Below are 24616 nucleotides of genomic sequence, written 5' to 3'. Positions count from 1 at the left end.
GTGTCTGTACACTGTGGACAGTTTAACTGTAATCAAGTATAATTTTTCTGCTGACTAGGTAACAGATTGCCAAAAAAAAGTTTTTCACTGTTCCTCGGTACATGTGGCAGTAATAAACTAAACTATAACTAAAGTTCAGAGAAAGTAATGTTCAGACAGATTAGGATTCAATCCCGACTACAGATGCTGTCTGAAAGGAGTTTGTACGTTCTCCCCGTGACCTGCGTGGGTTTTCTCCAAGATCTTCGATTTCCTCCCACACTCCAAAGACGTACAGGTTTGTAGGTTAATTGGCTTCTGTAAATTGCCCTAGTGTGTCTAGGATGCGAAAGTGGGATAACGTAGAACTAGTGTATGGGGTGATCGCTGGTGTGTGGACTCGATGGGCCGAGGGGCCTGTTTCCACGCTGTATCTCTAAATAAACTAGACTAAACTAAAAGCGTCTCGACCCGAAATGTTGCCTATTCCTTTCCTCCAGAGATATTTTGTTTAGTTTATTGTCACGTGTACTGAGGTACAGTGAAAAGCTTTTGTGGCGTGCTAAACAGTCAGCGGAAAGACAATACACGATTACAATCGATCCATTTACAGTGTACAGATGCATGATATGGGAATAACGTTCAGTGCAAGGGAAATGTAGTGGAAGATGCTGTCTGACCCGCTGAGTTACTCCAGCTTTTTATGCCTATCTTCGTCTTAAACTAAGACTGGTTCATTCCCGACTACGGGTGCTGTCCCTACGGAGTTTATACGTTCTCCCCGTGACCTGCGTGGGTTTTCCCCGGATACTCCGGTTTCCTCCCACATCCTGAGGACCTGCAGATTTGCAGCTTAATTGACTTCTGTAAATTGTCCCGAGCGTGTGGATTAGAACTAGTGTTCAGTTTAGGTTAGTTGCAGTTCAATTTAGTTTGTTGTCACGTGTACCGAGGTACAGCGAAAAGGGTCTCGACCCGAAAACGTCACCCATTCCTTCTCTCCCGAGATGCTGCCTGACCTGCTGAGTTACTCCAGCATTTTGTGAATAAATACCGTCGATTTGTACCAGCATCTGCAGTTATTTTCTTATACTACAGTGAAAAGGTTTGAGGGTAAATTGGCTTGGTCTAAGTGCAAATTGTCCCTAGCGTGTGTAGGATAGTGTTGGTGTGCGGGGATCGCCAGTCGGCGCGGACTCGGGGGGACGACCGGCCTGTTTCCGCGCATGTGTCTCTAAAGTAAACCAAACTAAACTAAACTAAGCTGTGACTCTTAAGCATCTGCTGGGCCGATCGGCGTTGCTGAGACGTAGTGATCACCTGCTAGCGTGCCGTTGACTTGACCCAGTGTTGTACTGGTAGTCCGAGCCAATGTGTTTTTGGCTGTGCGCCTGGCTCTACTCTGGGATTGATGTTAGTTCTATCAGTCTGCTGTAGATCATTCCAATGTGTTTCTCTCTCTCTCTCTCTCTCTCTCTCTCTCGAAAACCCAGCCTTGATGCTTTTGGCTGCCGTTCGCTCCCAGTAACAGCAAATTGAATGCATGTGGAGTAATACTGGAGTGGGGCAGAGGGAATAATGCTTTAATTTCTTTTCTTTTTTTTTCCCGTGACTTATGGAAGCTGGCTCTTCTTCCACGGCCGCGGTGGGCAGAGCAAACTTTAGGAAAAAAGACAGCTACGCTGCGCCGTTCAGGCTAATTAAACAAAAATGCTGCAATCCGTTTCACGATGAATAAATTACTCTGAGACTCGGGGTTTATTGTGGAAAAACGGGGGGGGCACAAAAGCACAAAAAGCAGGCCCCAGAGATGGAACTTCCCGACCCATGTACGGTGGAGGTTTTTTTATTGTCATGTGTAGGAAGGAACTGCGGATGCCGGCCTCCCTCTCCCCTGACTCTCAGAAACGTATACGATTATTAAGGGGTTGGACACGTTAGAGGCAGGAAACATGTTCCCAATGTTGGGGGAGTCCAGAACCAGGGGCCACAGTTTACGAATAAGGGGTAGGCCATTTAGAACGGAGGAAAAACATTTTCAGTCAGAGAGTTGTGAATCTGTGGAATTCTCTGCCTCAGAAGGCAGTGGAGGCCAATTCTCTGAATGCATTCAAGAGAGAGCTAGATAGAGCTCTTAAGGATAGTGGAGTCAGGGGGGTATGGGGAGAAGGCAGAAACGGGGTACTGATTGAGAATGATCAGCCATAATCACATTGAATGGCGGTGCTGGCTTGAAGGGCCGAATGGCCTCCTCCTGCACCTATTGTCTATTGTCTATTGTCAGTCTGAAGAAGGGTCTCGACCCGAAACCTCACCCATTCCTTCTCTCCAGAGATGCTGTCTGACCCGTGTGAGTTTCTCCAGCTTTGTGTGTCTCCCTTCTGTTTATTGTTGTCAAGTGTACCGAGAAAAGCTTTGTTTTTTACATGCTATCCAATCTGACCACATAATACCATGCATAGATGTAATCAAGTCAAACTCAAGTACAATAGTTTGGTTTTGTTTAACAGTTCAGTTTAGTTCAGTTCAGTTATTGTCACGTGTACCGAGGTACAGTGAAAAGCTTTGGTTGCGTGCCAACCAGTCATCGGAAAGACAATTACGAAATCGAGCCATTTACAGTGTATAGCTACATGCTAAGGGAATAACGTTTCGTGCAAGGTAAAGCCAGCAAAGTCCGATCAAGTCCGATTAGTTTAGGGATAAAATGTGGAAATAGTCTCTTCAGCGAACACAAGCACTATCCTACATACCAGGAACAATTTACAATTTACAGAAGCCAATTAATCTATAAACCTGCACGTCTTTGGAGTGTGGGAGGAAACCGGAGCACCCGGAGAAAACCCACGTGGTCACAGGAAGAAAGTGCGAATTCCGTGCAGACAGCACCCGTGGTCAGGATCGAACCCGGGTCCCGGACGCTGTGAGGCAGCAGCTCCTCCACTGCGCCACCGTGCCACACAATAGTTAGACCAAAGAGGAAGATACAGAGTGCAGAATATAGTTCTCAGCATTGTAGCGCACCAGTTCCATAGACAATGTCCAATGTCCGCAATGGGGTAGAGGTGAATCGGACAGTACCCTGGCTTATGGAAGGGCCGTTCAGCAGCCCGATAACAGAGGGGAAGAAGTTGTTCCTGAGTCTGGTGGTGCGCACTTTCAAGCTTCTGCACCTTCTGCCGGACGGGAGCGGGGAGAAGAAGGAATGACCGGGGGGGGAAATCTCATTGAAACCTACAGAAGGACATAGGTTCAAGGTGAAGGGGAAAATATTTACTTGGAACCCGAGGGGCTACTTTTCCACACAAAGGGTGGTGGGTGTGTGGAACAAGCTGCCAGAGGAGGTAGTTGAGGCAGGGACTATCCCGACGTTTAAGAAACAGTTAGACAGGAACATGGATAGAACATGTTTGGAGGGATATGGACCAAGCACAGGCAGGTGGGACTAGTGTAGATGGGACATGTTGGTCAGTGTGGGCAAGTTGGGCCGAAGGGCCTGTTTCCACACTGTATTACTCTAAGACTCTATGAATCTAATAATGAAGGACCTGGATAGTTTACTTTAGAGATGCAGCGTGAAAACAGGCCCAGTGGCCCACCGAGTCCGTGCCGACCATCGATCAACAGTTTCTTCCCAGCTGTTATCAGGCAACTGAATCATCCTCCCCTAACCAGAGAGCAGTGCTGAACTACTAACTACCTCATTGGTGACCCTCGGACTATCCTTGATTGGACTCAGCTGGCTTTACATTTTACTCCATAGGATTATCCGACTGCGTTTTTACTCTCCAATTTCCCTTTAACCCACATTGTCCAGCAAGAGTGTGACTCTCCCACTACTGGAAACATCTCCTCCACATCCACTCTAAGGCACAGCGCTAGAGTTGCTGCCTCACAGCGTTGGAGGCCCAGGTTCGATCGTGACCACGGGTGCTGTCTGTACAGAGTTTGTACGTTCTCCCCGTGACTGCGTGGCCTTTCTCTGGTTGCTCCGGTTTCCTCCCACATCCTAAAGACCTGCAGGTTTGCACCGTAATTGACTTCTGTAAATTGTCCCTCGTATGTAGATGAGAACCAGTGTTCATTTTAGTCTAGTTTCAGTTCAGTTGAGTTTATTGTCACGTGCACCAGGGTACAGTGAAAAGCTTTTGTTGCGCGCTAACCAGCTAACGGAAAGACAATACACGATTACAATCGAGCCGTTTACAGTGTGCAGGTACATGAAAAGGGAATAACACTGTGACTCTGTAACTCTATGGGAACCATATAACCCCCTTATGTATTTATCAAACCTTCCAGTAGGATGGAGAACGGCACCTCATTCTCACTGGAGGAACTGAAATCGGGCGGACTGAAGGCGTGGCGGTCCCAGCAGATGGGTTCAGTGTCTAAGGACCTGCCTTCTCAGTTTAGTCTATTGTCACGTGTGCCGAGGTACAGTGAAAAGCTTTTGTCGCGCGCTATGCAGTCAGCGGAAAGACCACACATAATAACAATAATAATAATAATAAGCATTTATTTTATATAGCGCCTTTCCAGAAGCTCAAAGCGCTTTACATAAACAATCATAACATAAAAACAAACAGACAAACTATCCTAACGGAGAAGCGGCGAATAAACAACGCCAGCGTCCTCTCACGTCAGGGTCCGGCAGTAGACAACAAAAAGCACAGGACAATTTTTACACAATTTTTACACAATTTTTACACAATTTTTACACAATTTTTACACCATTTTTACACAATTTTTACACAATTTTTACACAATTTTTACACAATTTTTACACAATTTTTACACAATTTTTACACAAACAGCCATCACAGTGATTGCTCTAGGCACACCCTCACTGTGATGGAAGGCAAAGTCTTATCTCCTCCTCATTTATCTCCTCCTTCATTACAATGGAGCCGTTTGCAGCGTACAGATAGATACATGATGAGGGAATAACGTTCAGTGCAAGGTGGAGCCAGCAAAGTTTGCGATCAAGGATAGTCCGAGGTGGATAGAAGTTCAGTACTGCTCTCCCTGGACCGCCTCTTCCCGCGGAGTCACTGACTCCATACTCCACCCTGGAAGTGGCAGAGGGTGGGAAGCGTTGGAGGCCCACTCCACTAATTAGCCCCACTAACAATGGGATGCAGGCAGATGGAAGAAATGTTTGCAGGTCACAAAATCAAGAACAGGAACGGTAGTGAGGAAGGCAAAGAAGGCCGTGCTAACGTTTATTTCGAGAGGACTAGGATACAAAAACTGGAACGTAATGCTGTGGCTCTATAAGGCGCATTTGGAGTACTGCGAGCAATTTCTGGTTCCACATATGAGGAAGGATGTGCTGGCTCTGGAGAGGGTCCAGAGGCGGTTCACGAGAAATGATCCCGGGAATGAGTGGGTTAACCTATGATGAGCGTTTGACAGCACTGGGCCTGTACTCGCTGGAGTGAAAGGCCTGGCCAGAGTGGATGTGGAGAGGGTGTTTCCACTCGTGGGAGAGTCTAGGCCCAGAGGTCATAGGCTCAGAATTAAAGGACGTACCTTTAGAAAGAAGAGGACGAATGTCTTTAGTCAGAGGATGGTGAGTCTGTGGAATCCAAGGCTATTTGTTATTGGATATTTTTAAGGCAGAGATAGATAGATTCGTGATTAGTACGGGTGTCAGGGGTGATGGGGAGAAGGCAGGAGAATGGGGTTAGGAGGGAAAGATAGATCAGTCATGATTGAATGGCAGAGTAGACTTGATGGGCCGAATGGCCTAATTCTGCTCCTATCAATTAAGAACATGAAAATTGGACAATTCAATGTTCATTTTATAATCGGCCTAATATTTAATTATTTCCTAGCCTATTATGTCCACTATGAGATTAACCTGGGTGCATTTCACTCGAGTTATTCCTGTAATTGTAATTCTTATACAAAGCTATATACAAAACAATCTATAGTACTCCAGAGGGGGGAAAAACATTACAATTTTCTGGAGCCCAGAAAGGAGCCTCATTCAGTGGGAATGAAAATTATAAAACCATGTGTGGATAATATATGAAATCCCTCTCCCATGTCCACTTGAATTTCTGATTCGAACTCCAAATGAGGGTAGCACCTCAACAGACAGAAGTCAGGAACATTTCTCTTCAGATAGACACAAAATGCTGGAGGAACTCAGCGGGACAGGCGGCATCTCTGGAGAGAAGGAATGGGTCTCGACCCGTAACGTCACCCATTCCTTCTCTCCTGAGATGCTGCCTGTCCCGCTGAGTTACTCCAGCATTTTGCGTCCATCTTCGGTTTAAACCAGCATCTGCAGTTCCTTCCTACAAATTTCTCTCCGGCTTTGATAGAGTTTAGTTTCAGTTTGGTTTGGAGATGCTGCGGGGAAACAGGCCCTTCGACCCGCCAAGTCCGCGCCGACCAGCGATTCCCGCACACCAGCGCTATCCGACATAGACTGTGGACAATCTGCAATTATGTCGGCAATTAGCCTACAAACCTGTACGTCTTTTGAAGTGTGGGAGGAAACCAGAGCACCCGGAGAAAACCCACACGGTCACAGGGAGGACGCACGACACACTCGTAGTCAGGATCGAACCCGGATCTCTGGCGCTGTAAGGCAGCAACTCTACCGCTGCACCACCGTGCCGCTCAAGAGTATTTCAGTAGATAGAGAGTCGAGAGTGAAGTCGCTGAGGCAGATAGATCAACAAAAAACATAATCAAACACTTGTCCCATTCCCTCTTCTCCCCTCTCTCATAAGGTAATAGCATAGAAGTGTGAAAACCCACACCTCCATATTCAGGGACAGTTTCTACCCGGCTGTTCTCAGGCAACTGAACCATCCTATCACCAACTAGAGAGCAGCCCTGATCTCCCATCCACTTCACTGGAGACCCTCAGACTTTCCTTAATCGCACAGTATTGGATTTTATCCTGCACTAACCGCTATTCCCATTATCCAGTACCTAAACACTTTGGGCAGCTAATTTGTAATCATGCATTGTCTTTTCGCTGACTGGATAGCACTCAACAAAAGCTGTTAATTGTACCTCAGTGGACATGACATTAAACTAAACTGTGTAGGAAGGAGACACCAAAAGCTTGTCCCATCTCGGTCATTTTTTCTTCTCCCCGCTCCCGTCCGGCGGAAGGTACTGAAGCTTGAAAGCTCGCACAACCAGACTCAGGAACAGCTTCTTCCCCTCTGTTATCAGGCTTCTGAACGGCCCTTCCATAAGCTAGGGTACTGTCCGATTCACCTCTACCCCATTGCGGACATTGGACTTTGTCTCTGGAACTGGTGCGCTACAATGCTGAGAACTATATTCTGCACTCTGTATCTTCCCCTTTGCTCGACCTGTTGTACTTGAGTTTGACTTGATTGTGTTTGTACATAGTATTAGCTAATCTGATTAGATGGCGTGCAAAACAAAGCATTTCAATGTACCTCAGTACACCTGACAATAATGAACCTAAACCTCACTTATAAAATCCCTTGCAATCCTTTATTTGCAAGACCAGAGTTCTTTTCATAATAGCTTCTTCTTGAAGTAAACACGTTAAGATTTTTCTGACAATAAGTCGTGAGTTATGGGGAGAAGGCAGGAGAATGGGGTTGGGAGAGAGAGATAGATCAGCCATGATTGAATGAGTAGACATGATGGGTCGAATGGCCTAATTCTACTCCTATCACCTATGAACTTATAAAACTCTAAACTAATTTAAAGGATACTAAGCTAAATGCTATCCTGTAACTATTATAATTCTACAGTTTCAAGCTATATATTGTAACATCATTCAATTAATGCCAGCTATAAAAATGCTGAATCAAAACACTTCCAGATCAGCCATGATTGAATGGCGGCAGAGACTTGATGGGCCAAATGGCCTGATTCTGTTCCTATCACTTATGAACATGAATAAATGTATATAATTAATCATTTGAAACCAAAGCCGACTCTGACACTTGGAACTCCAGTTGATCCAAGCCTAACCTATGATGGACACAAAAATCTGGAGTAACTCGGCGGGACAGGCAGCATCTTTTGGAGAGAAGGAATGGGTGACGTTTCGGGTCTCTTTCAGTCTGAAGAAGGGTCTCGACCTGGAACGTCACGCATTCCTTCTCTCCAGAGATGCTGCCCGTCCCGTTGAGTTACTCCAGCTTTTTGCGTCTTATCTTCGGTTCAAACCAGCATCTGCAGTTCCTTCCTACACGTAACCTATGATTATGGTCGGGTAAGAATGCCAAAATCCAAATACAACAAGCCCTTCGAGAAGTTTTCTTCAAACAAGGACATCAGCACAGAGAGGGAGTTCAGGCACCAGTGGTTCTTGGCTAAGCGAGGGATCTGTGGACACAAGGAACTGCAGATGCTGGTTTTACAAAAAAAAGACATAAAGTGCTGGAGTAACTCAGGCAGCTTCTTCGGAGAACTTGGATAGGTGACGATTAGGGTCGTGACCCTTCTCTTAGTGTTTAGTTTTAGGGATACAGCACGGAAACAGGCCCTTCGGCCCACTGAGTCCACGCCGACCAGTGATCCCCGCACATTAACACTATGCTACACACACTGGGGCCAATTTTACAATTTACAGAAGCCAATTACCCCACAAACTTGTACGTCTTTGGAGTGTGGGAGGAAACTGGAGCACACGGAGAAAGCTCACGCAGGTCACGGGGAGAACATACAAACTCTGTACAGACAAGCACCTGTGGTCAGGATGGAACCCGGGTCCCGGGCGCTGTAAGGCAGCAACTCTACCGCTGCGCCACCGTGCCACACTAATTGTAATCATGATTGTAATCATGTATAGTTTTTCCACTGACTGGATAGCAAGCAACAAAGATGTTTTTCACTGTACCTCGGTACACATGACAATAAGTTAAAGTAAACTATAGTATTGGTAGTTCTACGACTAGTTTGACTGTCCTCCTTGCATGCCTCAATCACCTTCCCTGAGCTAACAATCATCTATTCTACATTTTCCTTGATCCATGACCTTTGTCCCCTTCGATCTCTCGTTTTCACACCTTGCCCTTCCATATCTCTGTCTCCCGCTCCCCTGACACTCAGTCTGAAGAAGATTCTCGACCCGAAACGTCACCCGTTCCTTCTCTCCAGAGATGCTGCCTGTCCCGCTGAGTTACTCCTGCATTTTGTGTCTATCTTAGATGTAAGCCAGCATCTGCTGTTCCTTCCTAAACTTTAGCTGAGAGATACAGCGCAGAAACAGGCCCTTCGGCCCACAGAGTCCATACTAACCAGTGATCCCCGCACGCTAACACACTATCCTACTCCAGCAATGATTTTTTCATGTTACACACACACCAAGCCAATTAACCCACAAACCTGCACGTCTTTGGAGTGCGGGACCAAACTGAGATTTGTGGAGAAAACCCACGCAGGTCGTGGGGAGTACGTACAAACTCTGTACAGACAGCGCCCGTAGTCGGGATCGAACCCGGGTCTCTGGCGCTGTAAGCACTGGAAGGCAGCGACTCTACCGCTGTGCCACCGTGCCGCCCTGTGCCGCCCTACTTGTGGTGCAGGTCTTTATCTTGAGCTGTGTTGCCTGGCCCCATTCATTCCACACCCACTCCAGATGCACTGCCTCTTGTAAGTACTCTACTCCCACTTCATGTGAGATGTGTGCAAGTATTTTCCAGGGTACGTGAGCTCACTTTCATGCAGAGATCTTGCCTCCGTAGCCTTTCTGAAGCTGCAGAAATATGTATGACGAGATGTGGAGGAAAGGTCAGGGGACAGTCTCGTGCTGCTACGTACCTGCCTCAGTGTAGCCCACTATTCATACACACTTGTACTTAAGTATGATTAGGTCATGTGGTCATAAGTGATAGGAGCAGAATTAGGCCATTCGGTCCATCAGGTCTACTCTGCCATTCAATCAAGGCTGATCTATCTCTCCCTCCTAACCCCATTCTCCTGCCTTCTCCCCAGAACCCCTGACACAATCAAGAATCTATCCATCTCTGCCTGAAAAATATCCACTGACTTGGCCTCCACGGCCTTCTGTGGCAAAGAATTCCACAGATTCACCACCCTCTGACCCAATACATTCCTCCTCATCTCCTGTGTGGCACGGTGGCGCAGCGGTAGAGTTGCTGCCTTACAGCGCTTGCAGCGCCGGAGACCCGGGTTTGATCCCGACTACGGGTGCTGTCTGTACGGAGTTTGTACGTTCTCCCCGTGACTGCGTGGGTTTTCTCCGAGATCATTAGTTTCCTCCCACACTCCAAAGATGTACAGGTTTGTAGGTTAATTGGCTTGGTGTTGTATACTTGGTATAAGTGTAAAATTGTCCACTAGTGTATGTCGGCTTGTGTTAATGTGCGGGGATCGCTGGTCGGTGCGGACTCGGTGGGCCGAAGAGCCTGTTTCCGTGCTGTATCTCTAAGCTAAACCAAACTCCTTCCTAAAGGAATGTCCTCTAAGGTGATATTCATGATTGTGATCATGATTTTGCCTATGTACAGTAAGATTTTAACTGAACTATATGCAAAAAAAAGGGACTTGTACATGTGACAAGAAAGTACCATTGAAAGAGACCAGTCACACAATGGATTGGATGAAAAATGCTGAAAACTTAACTTCTAATTCTGGCCAATATGAGAATTTGAATTTGATTTACAGACAAACCTCTTAAAACACTATTCAACATGGCCCATGTCAGATAGACACAAAATTCTGGCACGGTGGCTCAGCGGTAGAGTTGCTGCCTCACAGCGCCAGAGGCCCGGGTTCCATCCTGACTGCAGGTGCTTGTCTGTAAGGAGTTTGTACGTTCTCCCTGTGACCACGTGGGATTCCTCTGGGTGCTCCGGTTTCTTCCCAAATTCCAGGTTTGTAGGTCATTGGGCTTCTGTAAATTACCCCCTTGAGTGCAGGGAGTGGATGAGAAAGTGGGATAACGCAGAACTAATGCGAACGGGTGATCGATGGTCGGCCTGGACTCGGTGGGCCGAAGGTTCTGGTTTACTATTGCCACATGCACTGAGGTACAGTGAAAAGCTTTGTTCTGCATGTTATCCAAACGGATCAGATATACCATCCACTCCTAGTGCGGATGTGTGTGGTCCAATCTGTGACTGTGGGGGACAATGAAGTGGGATGAGTGGACGTGAGATGTTGATGTTCGGCATGGACCCGATGGGCCGAAGGGCCTGTTTCCCCGCTGTATCTCTCTGTGACTCATGTTCATAAGTGATGGGAGCAGAATTAGGCCATTCGGCCCATCGGGTCTGCTCCGCCATTCAATCACGGCCGATCTATCTCTCCCTCCTAGCCCCATTCTCCTGCCTTCCCCCTCCACAACCCCTGACACCCGCACTAATCAAGAAGGCAAGTTTATATTTTTCACAAAAAGACGCAGAGTGCTGGAGTAACTCAGCGGGTCAGGCAGAATCTCTGGAGAACATGGACAGGCGGCGTTTCGGGTCGGGACCCTTCTTCAGTCTGACCCGCTGATTTACTTCAGCACTTTGTGTCCCTTTCTTTGTTAAACCAGCATCTGCAGCTCCATGTTTCTTTATACTCCAAGTTTATTTATCCTTCACTTGATTGTGCAGTGCCCAGGGTGGTCACTAGAGGGTGCCATCTTGCCCACGCCGGTCAAAGTTACATTTACTTGGCATGGATGTGAAAGATCGCTCTTTACGACTTCTTGACTATGTCCAATCCCTTCCAATTTTCTGAATACGAGAATACTCTCATTAACACCGCTGAACTAATTTGGAATCCAGTCCCACGTCTCTCCCAGCGGAAAGGGCAGAGTGACTGAGTCTGAGGAAGGGTCCTGACCCAAAGTGTTGTCTGTCCATTCCATCCACAGACGTTGCCTGACTCGCTGAGTTCCTCCAGCACTTTAAGTTAAGATACCAGCACCTGCAGTTCCTCGTGTTTTGTTTCTTTTCAACAGAATAATGAAAGGCAGAGATAGAGTGGATGTGGAGAGGATGTTTCCACTGGTGGGAGAGTCTAGGACCAGAGGTCACAGCCTCAGAATTAAAGGGCGCTCTTTTAGAAAGGAGGTGAGGAGGAACTTCTTTAGTCAGAGGGTCGTTAATCTGTGGAATTCATTGCCATAGAGGGCTGTGGAGGCCAAGTCAGTGGATATTTTTATGGCAGAGATGGACAAATTCTTGATTAGAGCGGGTGTCAAGGGTTATGGAGAGAAGGCAGGAAAATGGGATTAGGAGGCAGAGATCAGCCATGATTGAATGGCAGAGTGGACTCGATGGGCCGAATGGCCTAATTCTACTCCCATAACTTGTGAAACTCTACTTGTTACCTCACCCGGTCCTTTTGAACAATATTTTTGAGGCAGCGGCTCCTGTAGATCCCTTCGATGGCGGGGAGGTCAGTCCCTGTGATGGACCGGGCAGTGACAATAGACTATAGACAAAAGACAATAGGTGCAGGAGGAGGCCATTCGGCCCTTTGAGCCAGCACCGCCATTCAATGTGATCGTGGCTGATCATTCTCAAACAGTACCCCGTTCCTGCCTTCTCCCCATACCCCCTGACTCCGCTATCCTTAAGAGCTCTATCTAGCTCTCTCTTGAATGCATTCAGAGAATTGGCCTCCACCGCCTTCTGAGGCAGAGAATTCCACAGATTCACAACTCTCTGACTGAAAAAGTTTTTCCTCATCTCCGTTCTAAATGACCTACCCCTTATTCTTAAACTGTGGCCCCGGTTCTGGACTCCCCCAACATTGGGAACATGTTTCCTGCCTCTAACGTGTCCAACCCCTTAATAATCTTATACGTTTCGATAAGTGTCCACCACGTTTTTGTAATCGAGGTCGGGATCACACAGCCGCACACCGCCATTGGTTTTTCCGACATTCCTGTTGCGTCCCAGAGATTGTGGTCCCTCGCATTAGCTGCCAGAGGAGGAGGCTGGGACTGTCCCAACGTTTAAGAAACAGTTAGACAGATAGGACAGGTTTGGAGGGATATGGACCAAACGCGGGCAGGTGGGACTAGTATAGATGGGACATGTTGGCCGGTGTGGGCAAGTTGGGTCGAAGGGCCTGTTTACACGCTGTATCACCCTATGACTCTATGACTCATTAGTTTAGTTTAATTTAGAAATGTAGTGCAGAAGCAGGTCCTTTGGCCCACCGAGTCTCTGGCGGCAAGCGATCCCAGTCTTTGTGTGTGTGTCTCTCTCTCTTTTTTCTCTCTCTCTTTCTCACATGTCGTCTGTGTATCTTTCTTGCTCTTTCTCTCCCTGTCTCTCTTTCTTTTTCTCTCTCTCTCTCTCTCTCTCTCTCTCTCTCTCTCTCTCTCTCTCTCTCTCTCTCTCTCTCTCTCTCTCTCTCTCTCTCTCTCTCCCTCTCTCTCTCTCTCTCTCTCTCTGTCCATCTCTGTCTCTATCTGTGCCACTCTCCCAGGTTGTACCCAGACTCCTCCTCTGGTCCATCCCACCTCCCCACCTCCTGTCTCTGTGTCCCTGCCCCCTCGTCCCTTCCTCTCTCTGGTATTGTCTCTGGCAGCCCTTGGAGCAGTGTGCAAGGCATTGCAGTAACACAGGCCGCTGCTCAGTTCACCTATAGCCTGCCCGATGTTGTTCCTTATCACTCACTTCCTCATTTTTCATTCAGGGTCCCAGGAGGGTTGAAAACTTTCCCACATGTACAAATTACGGGGATCAAATTTTGACATTTCGCTTCATTATAGCTAAAAAAAAAAATCAATTAGATTACCTAAACCATTTTCCACTGGGTATGCTTCCTCCAATGTCATGAGTAATCCCTCTCTGCCTCAGGTGCCTGGGACTCCGTGAACTGTGTAAGAGGTTTGTCTCACCCTCTTGCAACACACGACCACTCCGTCAAATCTCTGGTTTTTTATTAGTTTAGTTTTACTTTGGTTTGGTTTTGTTTAGTTCAGAGATAGAAACATAGAAAATAGGTGCAGGAGTAGGCCATTCAGCCCTTCGAGCCAGCACCGCGTTCCTGCTTTCTCCCCATATCAGTACCCCGTTCCTGCTTTCTCCCCATATCCCTTGATTCCGTTAGCCCTAAGAGCTAAATCTAACTCTCTTGAAAACGACCAGTGAATTGGTCTCCACTGCCTTCTGTGGCAGAGACAGAGCAATAGACAATAGACAATAGACAATAGGTGCAGGAGTAGGCCATTCAGCCCTTCGAGCCAGCACCGCCATTCAATGCGATCATGGCTGATCACTCTCAATCAGTACCCCGTTCCTGCCTTCTCCCCATACCCCCTCACTCCGCTATCCTTAAGAGCTCTGTCCAGCTCTCTCTTGAAAGCATCCAACGAACTGGCCTCCACTGCCTTCTGAGGCAGAGAATTCCACACCTTCACCACCCTCTGACTGAAAAAGTTCTTCCTCATCTCCGTTCTAAATGGCCTACCCCTTATTCTCAAACTGTGGCCCCTTGTTCTGGACTCCCCCAACATTGGGAACATGTTATCTGCCTCTAATGTGTCCAATCCCCTAATTATCTTATATGTTTCAATAAGATCCCCCCTCATCCTTCTAAATTCCAGTGTATACAAGCCCAATCGCTCCAGCCTTTCAACATACGACAGTCCCGCCATTCCGGGAATTAACCTAGTGAACCTACGCTGCACGCCCTCCATAGCAAGAATATCCTTCCTCAAATTTGGAGACCAAAACTGCACACAGTACTCCAGGTGCGGTCTCACCAGGGCCCGGTACAACTGTAGAAGGACCTCTTTGCTCCTATACTCAACTCCTCTTGTTACGAAGGCCAACATTCCATTGGCTTTCTTCACTGCCTGCTGAACCTGCATGCTTCCTTTCATTGACTGATGCACTAGGACACCCAGATCTCGTTGAACTCCCCCTCCTCCTAACTTGACACCATTCAGATAATAATCTGCCTTTCTATTCTTACTTCCAAAGTGAATAACCTCACACTTACCTACATTAAACTGCATCTGCCATGTATCCGCCCACTCACACAACCTGTCCAAGTCACCCTGCAGCCTTATTGCATCTTCCTCACAATTCACACTACCCCCCAACTTAGTATCATCTGCAAATTTGCTAATGGTACTTTTAATCCCTTCGGCCCACCAAGTCCATGCCGACCAGCCATCACCCTGAACACTAGCATTATCCTACACACAAGTGACAATTGACAGGGGCCAATTAACCAACAATCCTGCACGTCTGTGGAGTGTGTGAGGAAACCAGAGCACCTGGGATAAAAACCCACGCGGTCACGGGGAGAAGGTACAAACCCCATACAGACAGCACCCGTAGTCAGGATCGAACGTGTTTCTCTGGCGCTGTGAGGCAGCAACTCTACCTCTGCGCCACCGTGCAGCCCGCTGTGCTTCTGGTTCAGTTTATTGTTACGTGTATCGAGGTACAGTGAAAAGCTTTTGGTTGCGTGCTATCCCGTCAGCAAAAAATCTATACACGATTGCAATCCAGCCGTCCACAGTGTACAGGCATGCACGGAAGCCCAGCGGTAGAGTTGCTGCCTCACAGCGCCAGAGATCAGGGTTCGATCCTGACCACGGATGCTGTCTGTACAGAGCTTGTACGTTCTCCCTGTGACCATGAGGGTTTTCTCCAGGTACTCTGGCTTCCTCCCACATTCCAAAGATGTACCGATTTGCCAGTGAATTGGCTTCGGTAAAATTGTAAAATGTCCCTAGTGTGTAGTAGGATAGTGCTAGTGTACGGGGTGATCGCTGGTCAGCGCGGATTTGGTGCTCCGAAGGGCCTGTTTCCACGCTGTATATCTAGTCTAAAAGATACAGGATGAAGGGAATAACGTTTAGTGCAAGATAAAGTCCAATAAAGTCCGATTACAGATAGCCCGAGGGTCTCCAATGTGGTACATGGGAGGGCAGAACCATCTTTGGATGGTGGTAGGATGGTTCAGTTGCCTGATAACAGCTGGGAGGAAACTGTCCCTGAATCTGGAGGTGTGCGTTTTCACACTTCTGTACCTCTTGCCTGATGGGAGAGGGGAGTAGAGGGAGTGGCCGGGGTGAGACTTGTCCTTGATTATGCTGCTGGCCTTGCCGAGGCAGCGTGAGGTGATTCTCCGGCAGAGGCTTGGGTCAAATGGGCATGGATAGGACAGGTTTGGAGGGATATGGACCAAATGTGGGCAGGTGGGACTGGTGTAGCTGGGACATTGTTGGCCGGTGTGGGCAAGTTGGGCCGAAGGGCCTGTTTCCACGCTGTATCACCCTGCGACTCTAAGACTCTAAACGCCTGAGTGTGCCTTTATTAGGTGTTTGGTGGTACAGAGTGCTCCAGATTGTGCCTTGTGTGAGATATTTTCTCAGTTAAGAGCGACTCAATGGTTAAGTCCAACCAGGGACTGGAAAAATGCTGCATCGAAGCAGCTGCTGCTATAATGCTTCCTTATAAAAATAAAATGAGATGGGCCAGTGCCAACTTGCAGTGAGGGGAGCTGTCAAAAATGGTCTATTGCCTTTGACTAAGCCAATAATGTCATAAGGTAATGATGTCATGAAGGCTGTTGGAGCAGGGAGTGGGGCTGGGCCCGAGTGTCTCTGGGACTCCTCTCCATCCTGCAAGCTGCAGGGCAATGCTGGCTGAGGCCTTGCACTTTCACCCCCTTGATCCCCGTCCAAATACAGCCCCCGCTGATGGTATGGAAAATCAACACAGGTTAGAGCTGCGCTCATTCCCTGCCTGACCCGGGTTCAAACATATAAGAGACAGAGAGAAGCGATCTCCCCCCTCTCTCTCTCCCCCCTGGCCCCCCTCTCTACCCCCCTCTCCACCTCTCTCCCCCTTCTCTTGCTCTCCTTCTCTCCCCCTCTCTCTCCCCCTCTCTCCTCTCCTCTCTCTCTCCCCCTCTCTCTCTCCCCTTCTCTCTCCCCCTCTCTCCTCTCCTCTCTCTCTCCCCTCTCTCTCTCCCCCTCTCTCCCCCTCTCTCTCCCCTTCTCTCTCCCCCTCTCTCCTCTCCCCCTCTCTCTCCCCTTCTCTCTCCCCCTCTCTCCTCTCCTCTCTCTCTCCCCCTCTCTCTCCCCTTCTCTCTCCCCCTCTCTCCTCTCCCCCTCTCTCTCCCCCTCTCTCTCCCCCTCTCTCTCTCCCCTTCTCTCTCCCCCTCTCTCCTCTCCTCTCTCTCCCCCTCTCTCCTCTCCTCTCTCTCTCCCCCTCTCTCTCTCCCTCTCTCTCTCCCCCTCTCTCCTCTCCTCTCTCTCTCCCCCTCTCTCTCCCCCTCTCTCTCCCCCTCTCTCCTCCTCTCCCCCCTCTCTCCCCCTCTCTACCCCCCTCTCCACCTCTCTCCCCCTTCTCTTGCTCTCCTTCTCTCCCTCCCCCTTTCTCCCCCCTCTCTCCTCCCCTCCCTCCCTCCCTCTCTCTCACTTTCACTTTCTCTCCCTCACTCTCTCACTTTCTCTCTCTCGTTTTTCTCCACTCTTTTCTCTCTCACTTTCGCTCTTTCTCTCTCGTTGTCTCTCTCTCTCGCTTTCTCACTCACTTTCTCTCCCTCTCTATCTGTCTCGCTCTTTCTCTCTCTGCCCTCTCCCTCTCATGCTTTCATGCTCTTCCTCTCATGTGCACTCTCTCTCTCTCTCGCTCTTTCTGACTCTCGCTCTCTCGCTCTCTCTCTCTCTCTCTCTCTCTCTCTCGCACGCATTCTCCTTCACTGTTTATTTCGGTGTATCACTCCATCTGTGTTTCATGAACTTTATCTTCCTTGCTGGATGTTTTCTTATCCAATGTTATTTTGCATCTTTCCGTCTGTCCCTAGAGCATGGACCAGTACAGCACAGGAACAGGCCCTTCGGCCCACAATGTCCGTGCTCAACATGATGCCAAGTTTAACCGATCTCCTCTGCCTGCACGTGACCCACAACTCTCCATTTCCTTCATATCCATGTGCCTGTCCAAAACCCTCTTCAACACCACTATCGTATCAGCCTCCACCACCACTCTCTGTATGGGAAAAAAACACATCTCCTTTAAACTCTGCCCCTTTCACCTTAAAGCTACGCCCTCTGGTCTTTGGACATTTCCACCTTGGAAAAAAAATCCTGACTACCTACCCTCTCTACGCCGTTCATAATTTTATACACTTCTATCAGGTCCCCCCTCAACCTCCGACATTCCAGAGTAACCAATCCATGTTTGCCCAACTTCTCCTTGTGGTTAGTACCCGCTGATCCAGGCATCATTCTGGTAAACCTCCCCTACACACTCTCCAAAGCCCCCATATCCTTCCAGTAATGGGTCATAAGGTCGTAAGGTCGTAAGGTCATAAGTGATAGGAGTAGAATTGGGCCCATTCGGCCCATCACGTCTACTCCGCCGTTCAATCATAGCTGACAGATTTCTCCCTCCTAACCCCATTCTCCTGCCTTCTCCCCACAACCCCTGACACCCGCGCTAATCAAGAACCTATCTATCTCTGCCATAAAAATATCCCCTGACTTGGCCTCCACAGCCTTCAGTGGCAAAGAAACCCCAGGATTCACCACCCTCTGACTAAAGACCCCTTGGGGTCCAAGTCTGCAGATGATACGAAGATAGGTGGAGAGGTAGGTAGTGTAGAGTAAGCAGGGACTCTGCAGAAGGACTTGGACAGGCGGGGAGAGTGGGCAGATGGAACACAGCGTAGCTAAGTTGGCTCAATGGCTGATCAATCTCTCCCTCCTAACCCCATTCTCCTGCCTTCTCCCCATAACCCCTGACACCTGCACTCATCAAAAATCTGTCTGTCTAAGGGGCGACCAGAGCTGCACACAATACTCCAAATGCAGCCTGACCAAAACCTACAAAGCTGCAATGTGACTTGTGACTCTTATACTCAATGCCCCGACTGATGAAGGCAAATATTCCTTTTGCTCTTAGGCCTTCCAGTCTTGGTGCAACCTTTGACTTATTACATGCCCTTGAATCAGTGTATGTTAGACTTCAGTTTTTAGAGATACAGCGTGGAAACAGGCCCTTTTGTTCGACCAGCGATCACCTTGTGCACCTACACTATCCTACACACACTGGGGACAAATTACAATTTCACCAAAGCCACGTAACCTACAAACCTGTACGTCTTTGGAGTGTGGGGGGAAACCGGAGCACCCGGAGAAAACCCCCCGCAGGGAGAACATGCAAACTCCGTACAGACAGCGCCCGTAGTCAGGATCGAAACCGGGTCTGTGAGGCAGCAACTCTACCGTTGCGCCACCGTGCCACCCTGTACACTGTGGACCGCTTGATTGTAATCATGCGTAGTCTTTCTGCTGACTGGATAGCACGCAACAAGAGAGCTTGTCACTGTACCTCGGCACACGTGACAATCACCTAAACTACACCGGTAGCGCGAGAGGCGTAATGGTGGCCCAGCGGTAGAGTTGCTTCTTCACACTGAGACCCTTCTTCAGACTGAGAGTCGGGGAGAGAGAGGCACAGAGATACAGAAGGGCAAGGTGTGAAAATGAGAGATCAAAGGGGAAAAAGTTCAAAGAAAATGTAGAATTGTTAGCTTGAGGAAGTTGACAACGAGGCAGACAAAGATAAAATTTAATCAGGAGGACAGTCAAACTAGTTGCTGAACTACAAATAGTTTAGTTTATTGTCACATGTACCGAGGTACAGTGAGAAATGTCTCTGTTGCGTGCTATCCTTAGGGCGGTCACGGTGGCGCAGCGGTAGAGTTGCCGCCTCACAGCGAATGTAGCACCAGAGACCCGGGTTCGATCCCGACTACGGGTGCTGTCTGTATGGAGTTTGCACGTTCTCCCCGTGACCGGCGTGGGTTTTCTCCGAGAATCTTCGGTTTCCTCCCACACTCCAAAGACGTACAGGTTTGTAGGTTAAATGGCTTGGTAAATGAAAAAAATGTCCCTAGTGGGTGTAGGATAGTGTTAGTGTGCGGGGATCGCTGGGCTGGGTGGACTCGGTGGGCCGATAGGGCCTGTTTCCGCGCTGAATCTCGAAACTAAACTAAACTAAACTATCCAGTCAGCGGAAAGACTATACATGATTACGATCTTGATTACAATTTGGTGCGGCACGGTGGCGCAGCGGTAGAGTTGCTGCCTCACAGCGCCAGAGATCCGGGTTCGATCCCGACTAAGGGCGCTGTCTGTACGGAGCTTGCATGTTCCGGCATTTCTATCGCACTTTTGTCCCTTGCATCAGATCTTTCTCTGAACATTTGCTTCCACTTTTGTCCTTTCTTTTCCCTCTCAGTATCTTTTGCAATCTTGCCGTGTAAGGCTTTGTACGATTATCCCGAGAGGAAGTGGAGTGATTTGGCCGGGTGTACTGTAACGTTGGTGAAGTTAAGGTGCTCTCTAGGGACCGAGTAGACAAAACTAAACCAACGTGATGTGTTTATGATAGATCATCTTTCCCCCCCAGAGCTCATCATTAATGTTTGAGGGAGTATTCTTGAAATAATAAATACAACTAGAAAGGTCATGCAGCGATAAATTAAATACATATTTTGAGAGAAAAAAATGCAGGTTTTAGCAGTGGTTGAGTGACACAGCGTGGAAACAGGCCCTTCGGCCCAACTTGCCCATGCCGGCCAACATGCACCATCTACGCCTGTCCCACCTGCCTGCGCTTAGTCCATATCCCCCTAAACCTGCCCTATCCATGTCCCAATTTGATTGTCTTTTAAATGTTGTTATAATCCCTGCCTCAACTACCTCCTCTGGCAGCTCGTTCCACACACCCACCACCTTCTGAGTGAAAAAGTTGGCCCCTCAGGGTTCCTATTAAATGTTTGCCCTCTCAACTTAAAACTCTGTCCTCTGCCTCTTGATTCCCCAACTCTGGGTAAAAGATCTAGTATCTGCCTTTGTAATAGTACCTGCCTCGACTGGTTTAGTTTAGTTTATTGTCACGTGTACTGTGGTAGAACAAAAAGCTTTTTGTTGTGTGCTACCCAGTCAGCGGAAAGTCAATACCTGATTACAATCGAGCCGTCCACAGTGTCCAGATACATGATAAAGGGAATAACATTTGGAGCAAGGTAAAGTCCAGTAAAGCTCTCTAGTTGGTGGTAGGATGGTTCAGTTGCCTGATGACTGCTGGGGAGAAACTGTCCCTGAATCTGGAGGTGTGCGTTTTCACACTTCTGTACCTTTTGCCTGATGGGGAGAGGGGAGAAGAGGGAGTGACCGGGGTGGGACTGGTCCTTGATTATGCTGGTGGCCTTGCCGAGGCAGCGTGAGGTAGTACTAGGGCACAGACTGGGTCAAATGGATATGGATAGGACAGGTTTGGAGGGATATGGACCAAATGCTGGCAGGTGGGACTAGTGTAGCTGGGACACGTTGGCCGGCGTGCGCAATTTGGGAGAGGGGAGAAGAGGGAGTGATGAGACTGGTCCTTGATTATGCTGCTGGCCTTGCCGAGGCAGCGTGAGGTGTAAATGGAGGGGAGGTTGGTTTGTGTGATGCGTCTGGGCTGTGTCCACAATTCTCTGCAATTTCTTGCTGTCTTGGACAGAGCTGTTTAGTTTTAATTAGTTTAGAGAAACAGGCCCTTCGGCCCGCCGAGTCCGCGCCGACCAGCGATCCCTGCACACTAACACTATCCTACACACACTAGGGACAATTTACATTTACACCAAGCCAATTAACCTACAAACCTGTACGGTCTTTGGAGTGTGGGAGGAAACCGGAGATCTCGGAGAAAAGCCACACAGGTCACGGGGAGAACGTGCAAACTCTATACAGACAGCAACCCGTAGTTGGGATCGAACCCCGGTCTCTGGCACTGTTCGCAGCCACTCTACTGCTGCACTATCGTGTCGCCCACCATGTTCCCAATCCAAGCTTTGATGCAACGGTACAGTGGGCTTTCTCTGGTGCATGGGTGATGACAAAGGCTTTTGATGATGAGGCAGCAGCTCTACTGATGTTCTGTGCAGTTTAGTTTATTGCCACGTGTACCGAGGTACAGTGAAAAGCTTTTTGGTTCGTGCTAACCTGTCAGCGGAAAGACAATACATGATTACAATCGAGCCATTTACCAGTGGCTATGACAAGGGAATAACGTTCAGTGCAGGGTAAAGCCAGCAAAGTCCAATCAAAGATAGTCTGAGGGTCACCGATGAGGTAGATAGTAGTTCAGGACTGTTCTCTGGTTGTGGTAGGATAATTCAGTTGGCTGATAACCGCTGGGAGGAAACTGTCCCTGAATCTGGAGGTGTGCGTGTTCACACTTCTATACATTTTGCCTGATGGGAGAGGGGAGAAGAGGGAGTGGCCAGGGTGCGACTGGTCCTTGATTGTGCTGCTGGCCTTGCCGAGGCAGCGTGAGGTGTAGATGGAGTCAATGGAAGGGTGGGTAGTTTGTCATAAAGTCATGTCATAAGTGAACGAAGCAGATTTAGGCAATTTGGCCCATATATATACACACGCATGCGCACGTGCACTCATATGTATATATATATATGTATATATATAGGAAAAAAAACTGCAGATGCTGTTTTAAATCGAATGTCGACACAAAATGCTGGAGTAACTCAGCGGGTCAGGCAGCATCTCGGGAGAGAAGGAATGGGTGACGTTTCGGGTCGAGACCCTTCTTCAGACTGATGTCAGGGGAGGGGGCGGGACTGAGTAATATACATATATGTGTATTTGTGAGCATGTGTATATATATACACTGGAGTTTTTCTCTCTCGTTTATCATGTTGTTTACAGTGTACTATGTTTACATATTCTGTTGTGCTGCTGCAAGTAAGAATTTCATTGTTCTATCTGGGACACATGACAGTAAAACACTCTTGACCCTTGACCCTTGGCCCTTGACCCTGACCCTTGATTCTTGACTACCTTTCAGCTGGTGTTGTTGCTCACGTTTTTGTCTCTGCTTCCCTCCCTCCCTCCCTGCCGCAGTTTAACGGGCAATGAGCCCCTCACCATCCTTCCACTGAGCCAGGCAGCGGAGCAGACGCACGGCAAGGCCCACTTCAAGGTGTGTGACCGGCTGAAGTTGGAGCGCAAGCAGCGGCGGATGTGCCGGCGAGACCCCGGCGTGGCCGAGACCCTGATGGAAGCCATCAGCATGAGCGCCCTGGAGTGCCAGTACCAGTTCCGCTTCGAACGGTGGAACTGCACGCTGGAGGGACGCCACCGAACCAGCCTGCTGAGGAGAGGTTAGTCATCAACCTGCTGCTCTGCACTCCCCACCTCTGGCTGCCCACTCCACTGGGTCGACAGGCCCTTCGGCCCTCCTAGTCACTGCCCACTCCACTGGGTAGACAGGTCCTTCGGCCCTCCGCGCCCCTGCCTAACGCTGGGTAGACAGGCCCTCCGGCCCTCCTAGTCACTGCCCACTCCGCCAGGGATAGACAGGCCCTTCGGCCCTCCTAGTCACTGCCCACTCCGCCAGGGATAGACAGGCCCTCCAGCCCTCCTAGTCACTGCCCACTCCACCAGGGATAGACAGGCCCTTCGGCCCTCCTAGTCACTGCCCACTCCGCCAGGGATAGACAGACCCTTCGGCCCTCCTAGTCACTGCCCACTCCGCCAGGGATAGACAGACCCTTCGGCCCTCCTAGTCACTGCCCACTCCGCCAGGGATAGACAGGCCCTTCGGCCCTCCGCGTCCCTGCCCAACACTGGGTAGACAGACCCTTCGGCTCTCCTAGTCACTGCCCACTCCGCCAGGGATAGACAGGCCCTTCGGCCCTCCGAGTCACTGCCCAACGCTGGCTAGACAGCAGGGCTGTGGAGTCGATACCCACTCCGATTCCGACTCCTTGGTTTTTTGTGTATTGGACTCCGACCCCGACCCCTCGGTATAATAATTCTAAACCTGCTATGATGACATTACACAAGATGGCGTTTCACAAGAACTACATGAATCATCAGGCTACCTTTTCAAACCCTCGTCCTTAAAGTTTTGAGGTTCACGGGTTACTGATTGTGGATGATCAGCCATGATCACAATGAATGGCGGTGCTGGCTCGAAGGGCCGAATGGCCTCCTCCTGCACCTATTTTGTATGTTTCTATGTTTCTAAAACCCACACAGGTCACAGGGGGAACGTACAAACTCCGTACTGACAGCACCCGTAGCCAGGATTGAACCCGTGTCTCTGGTGCTGTGAGGCAGCAACTCTACCGCTGCGCCACCGTGTCACCCTGTGGTCTCATTGTTGCGTCTATCTTCGGTTTAATTTGGCATCTGCAGTTCCTTCCATGTGAGTAGATTTGAAAATCTACTAGACTAGGGACAATTGCACAGAACTAGGATGGCGCGGTGGAGCAGCGGTAGAGTTGCTGCCTTCCAGCGCTTCCAGCACCCGACTATGTATGCGGTCCGTGCCGAGTTTGTACCTTCTCCCCGTGACCTGCGTGGGTTTCCTCCTACAACTCCGGTTTCCTCCCACACTTCAAAGAGGTACAGGTGTGTGGGTTAATTGGCTTGGGTTTGTATATTTGGTATAAGTGTAAAAGGAAAAATTGTCCCTGGTGTGCGTAGGGTAGTGTTAATATGCGGGGATCGCTGGTCGGTGTGGACTAGGTGGGCCGAAGGGCCTGTTTCCGGGCTGTGTCTCTAAACTAAACTAAACTAAACTAAACTATACTAAACTAAACTAGTGTGAACGGGCGATCAATGGTCGGTGTGGACTTGATGGGCTGAAGGGCGTGCTTCCATGTTAAGTAT

The 24616-nt window shown here is 48.9% G+C and overlaps 1 protein-coding gene across 1 annotated transcript in view; it reads left to right on the top strand.

The window, feature by feature from the left end:
- Positions 1 to 24616, top strand: part of wnt9a (wingless-type MMTV integration site family, member 9A) — an 84828-nt gene that overhangs the window by 13513 nt on the left and 46699 nt on the right. Inside the window, exon 2 of the mRNA XM_078398481.1 lies at positions 22841 to 23100. Coding sequence (XP_078254607.1) covers positions 22841 to 23100 — 260 coding nt within the window. The remainder of the gene's footprint in view (positions 1 to 22840; positions 23101 to 24616) is intronic.

Source organism: Rhinoraja longicauda, chromosome 4 (genome assembly GCF_053455715.1).
Source record: "Rhinoraja longicauda isolate Sanriku21f chromosome 4, sRhiLon1.1, whole genome shotgun sequence".
Taxonomy (NCBI): domain Eukaryota; kingdom Metazoa; phylum Chordata; class Chondrichthyes; order Rajiformes; family Arhynchobatidae; genus Rhinoraja; species Rhinoraja longicauda.
This window is presented reverse-complemented; position numbering and strand designations above follow the sequence as displayed.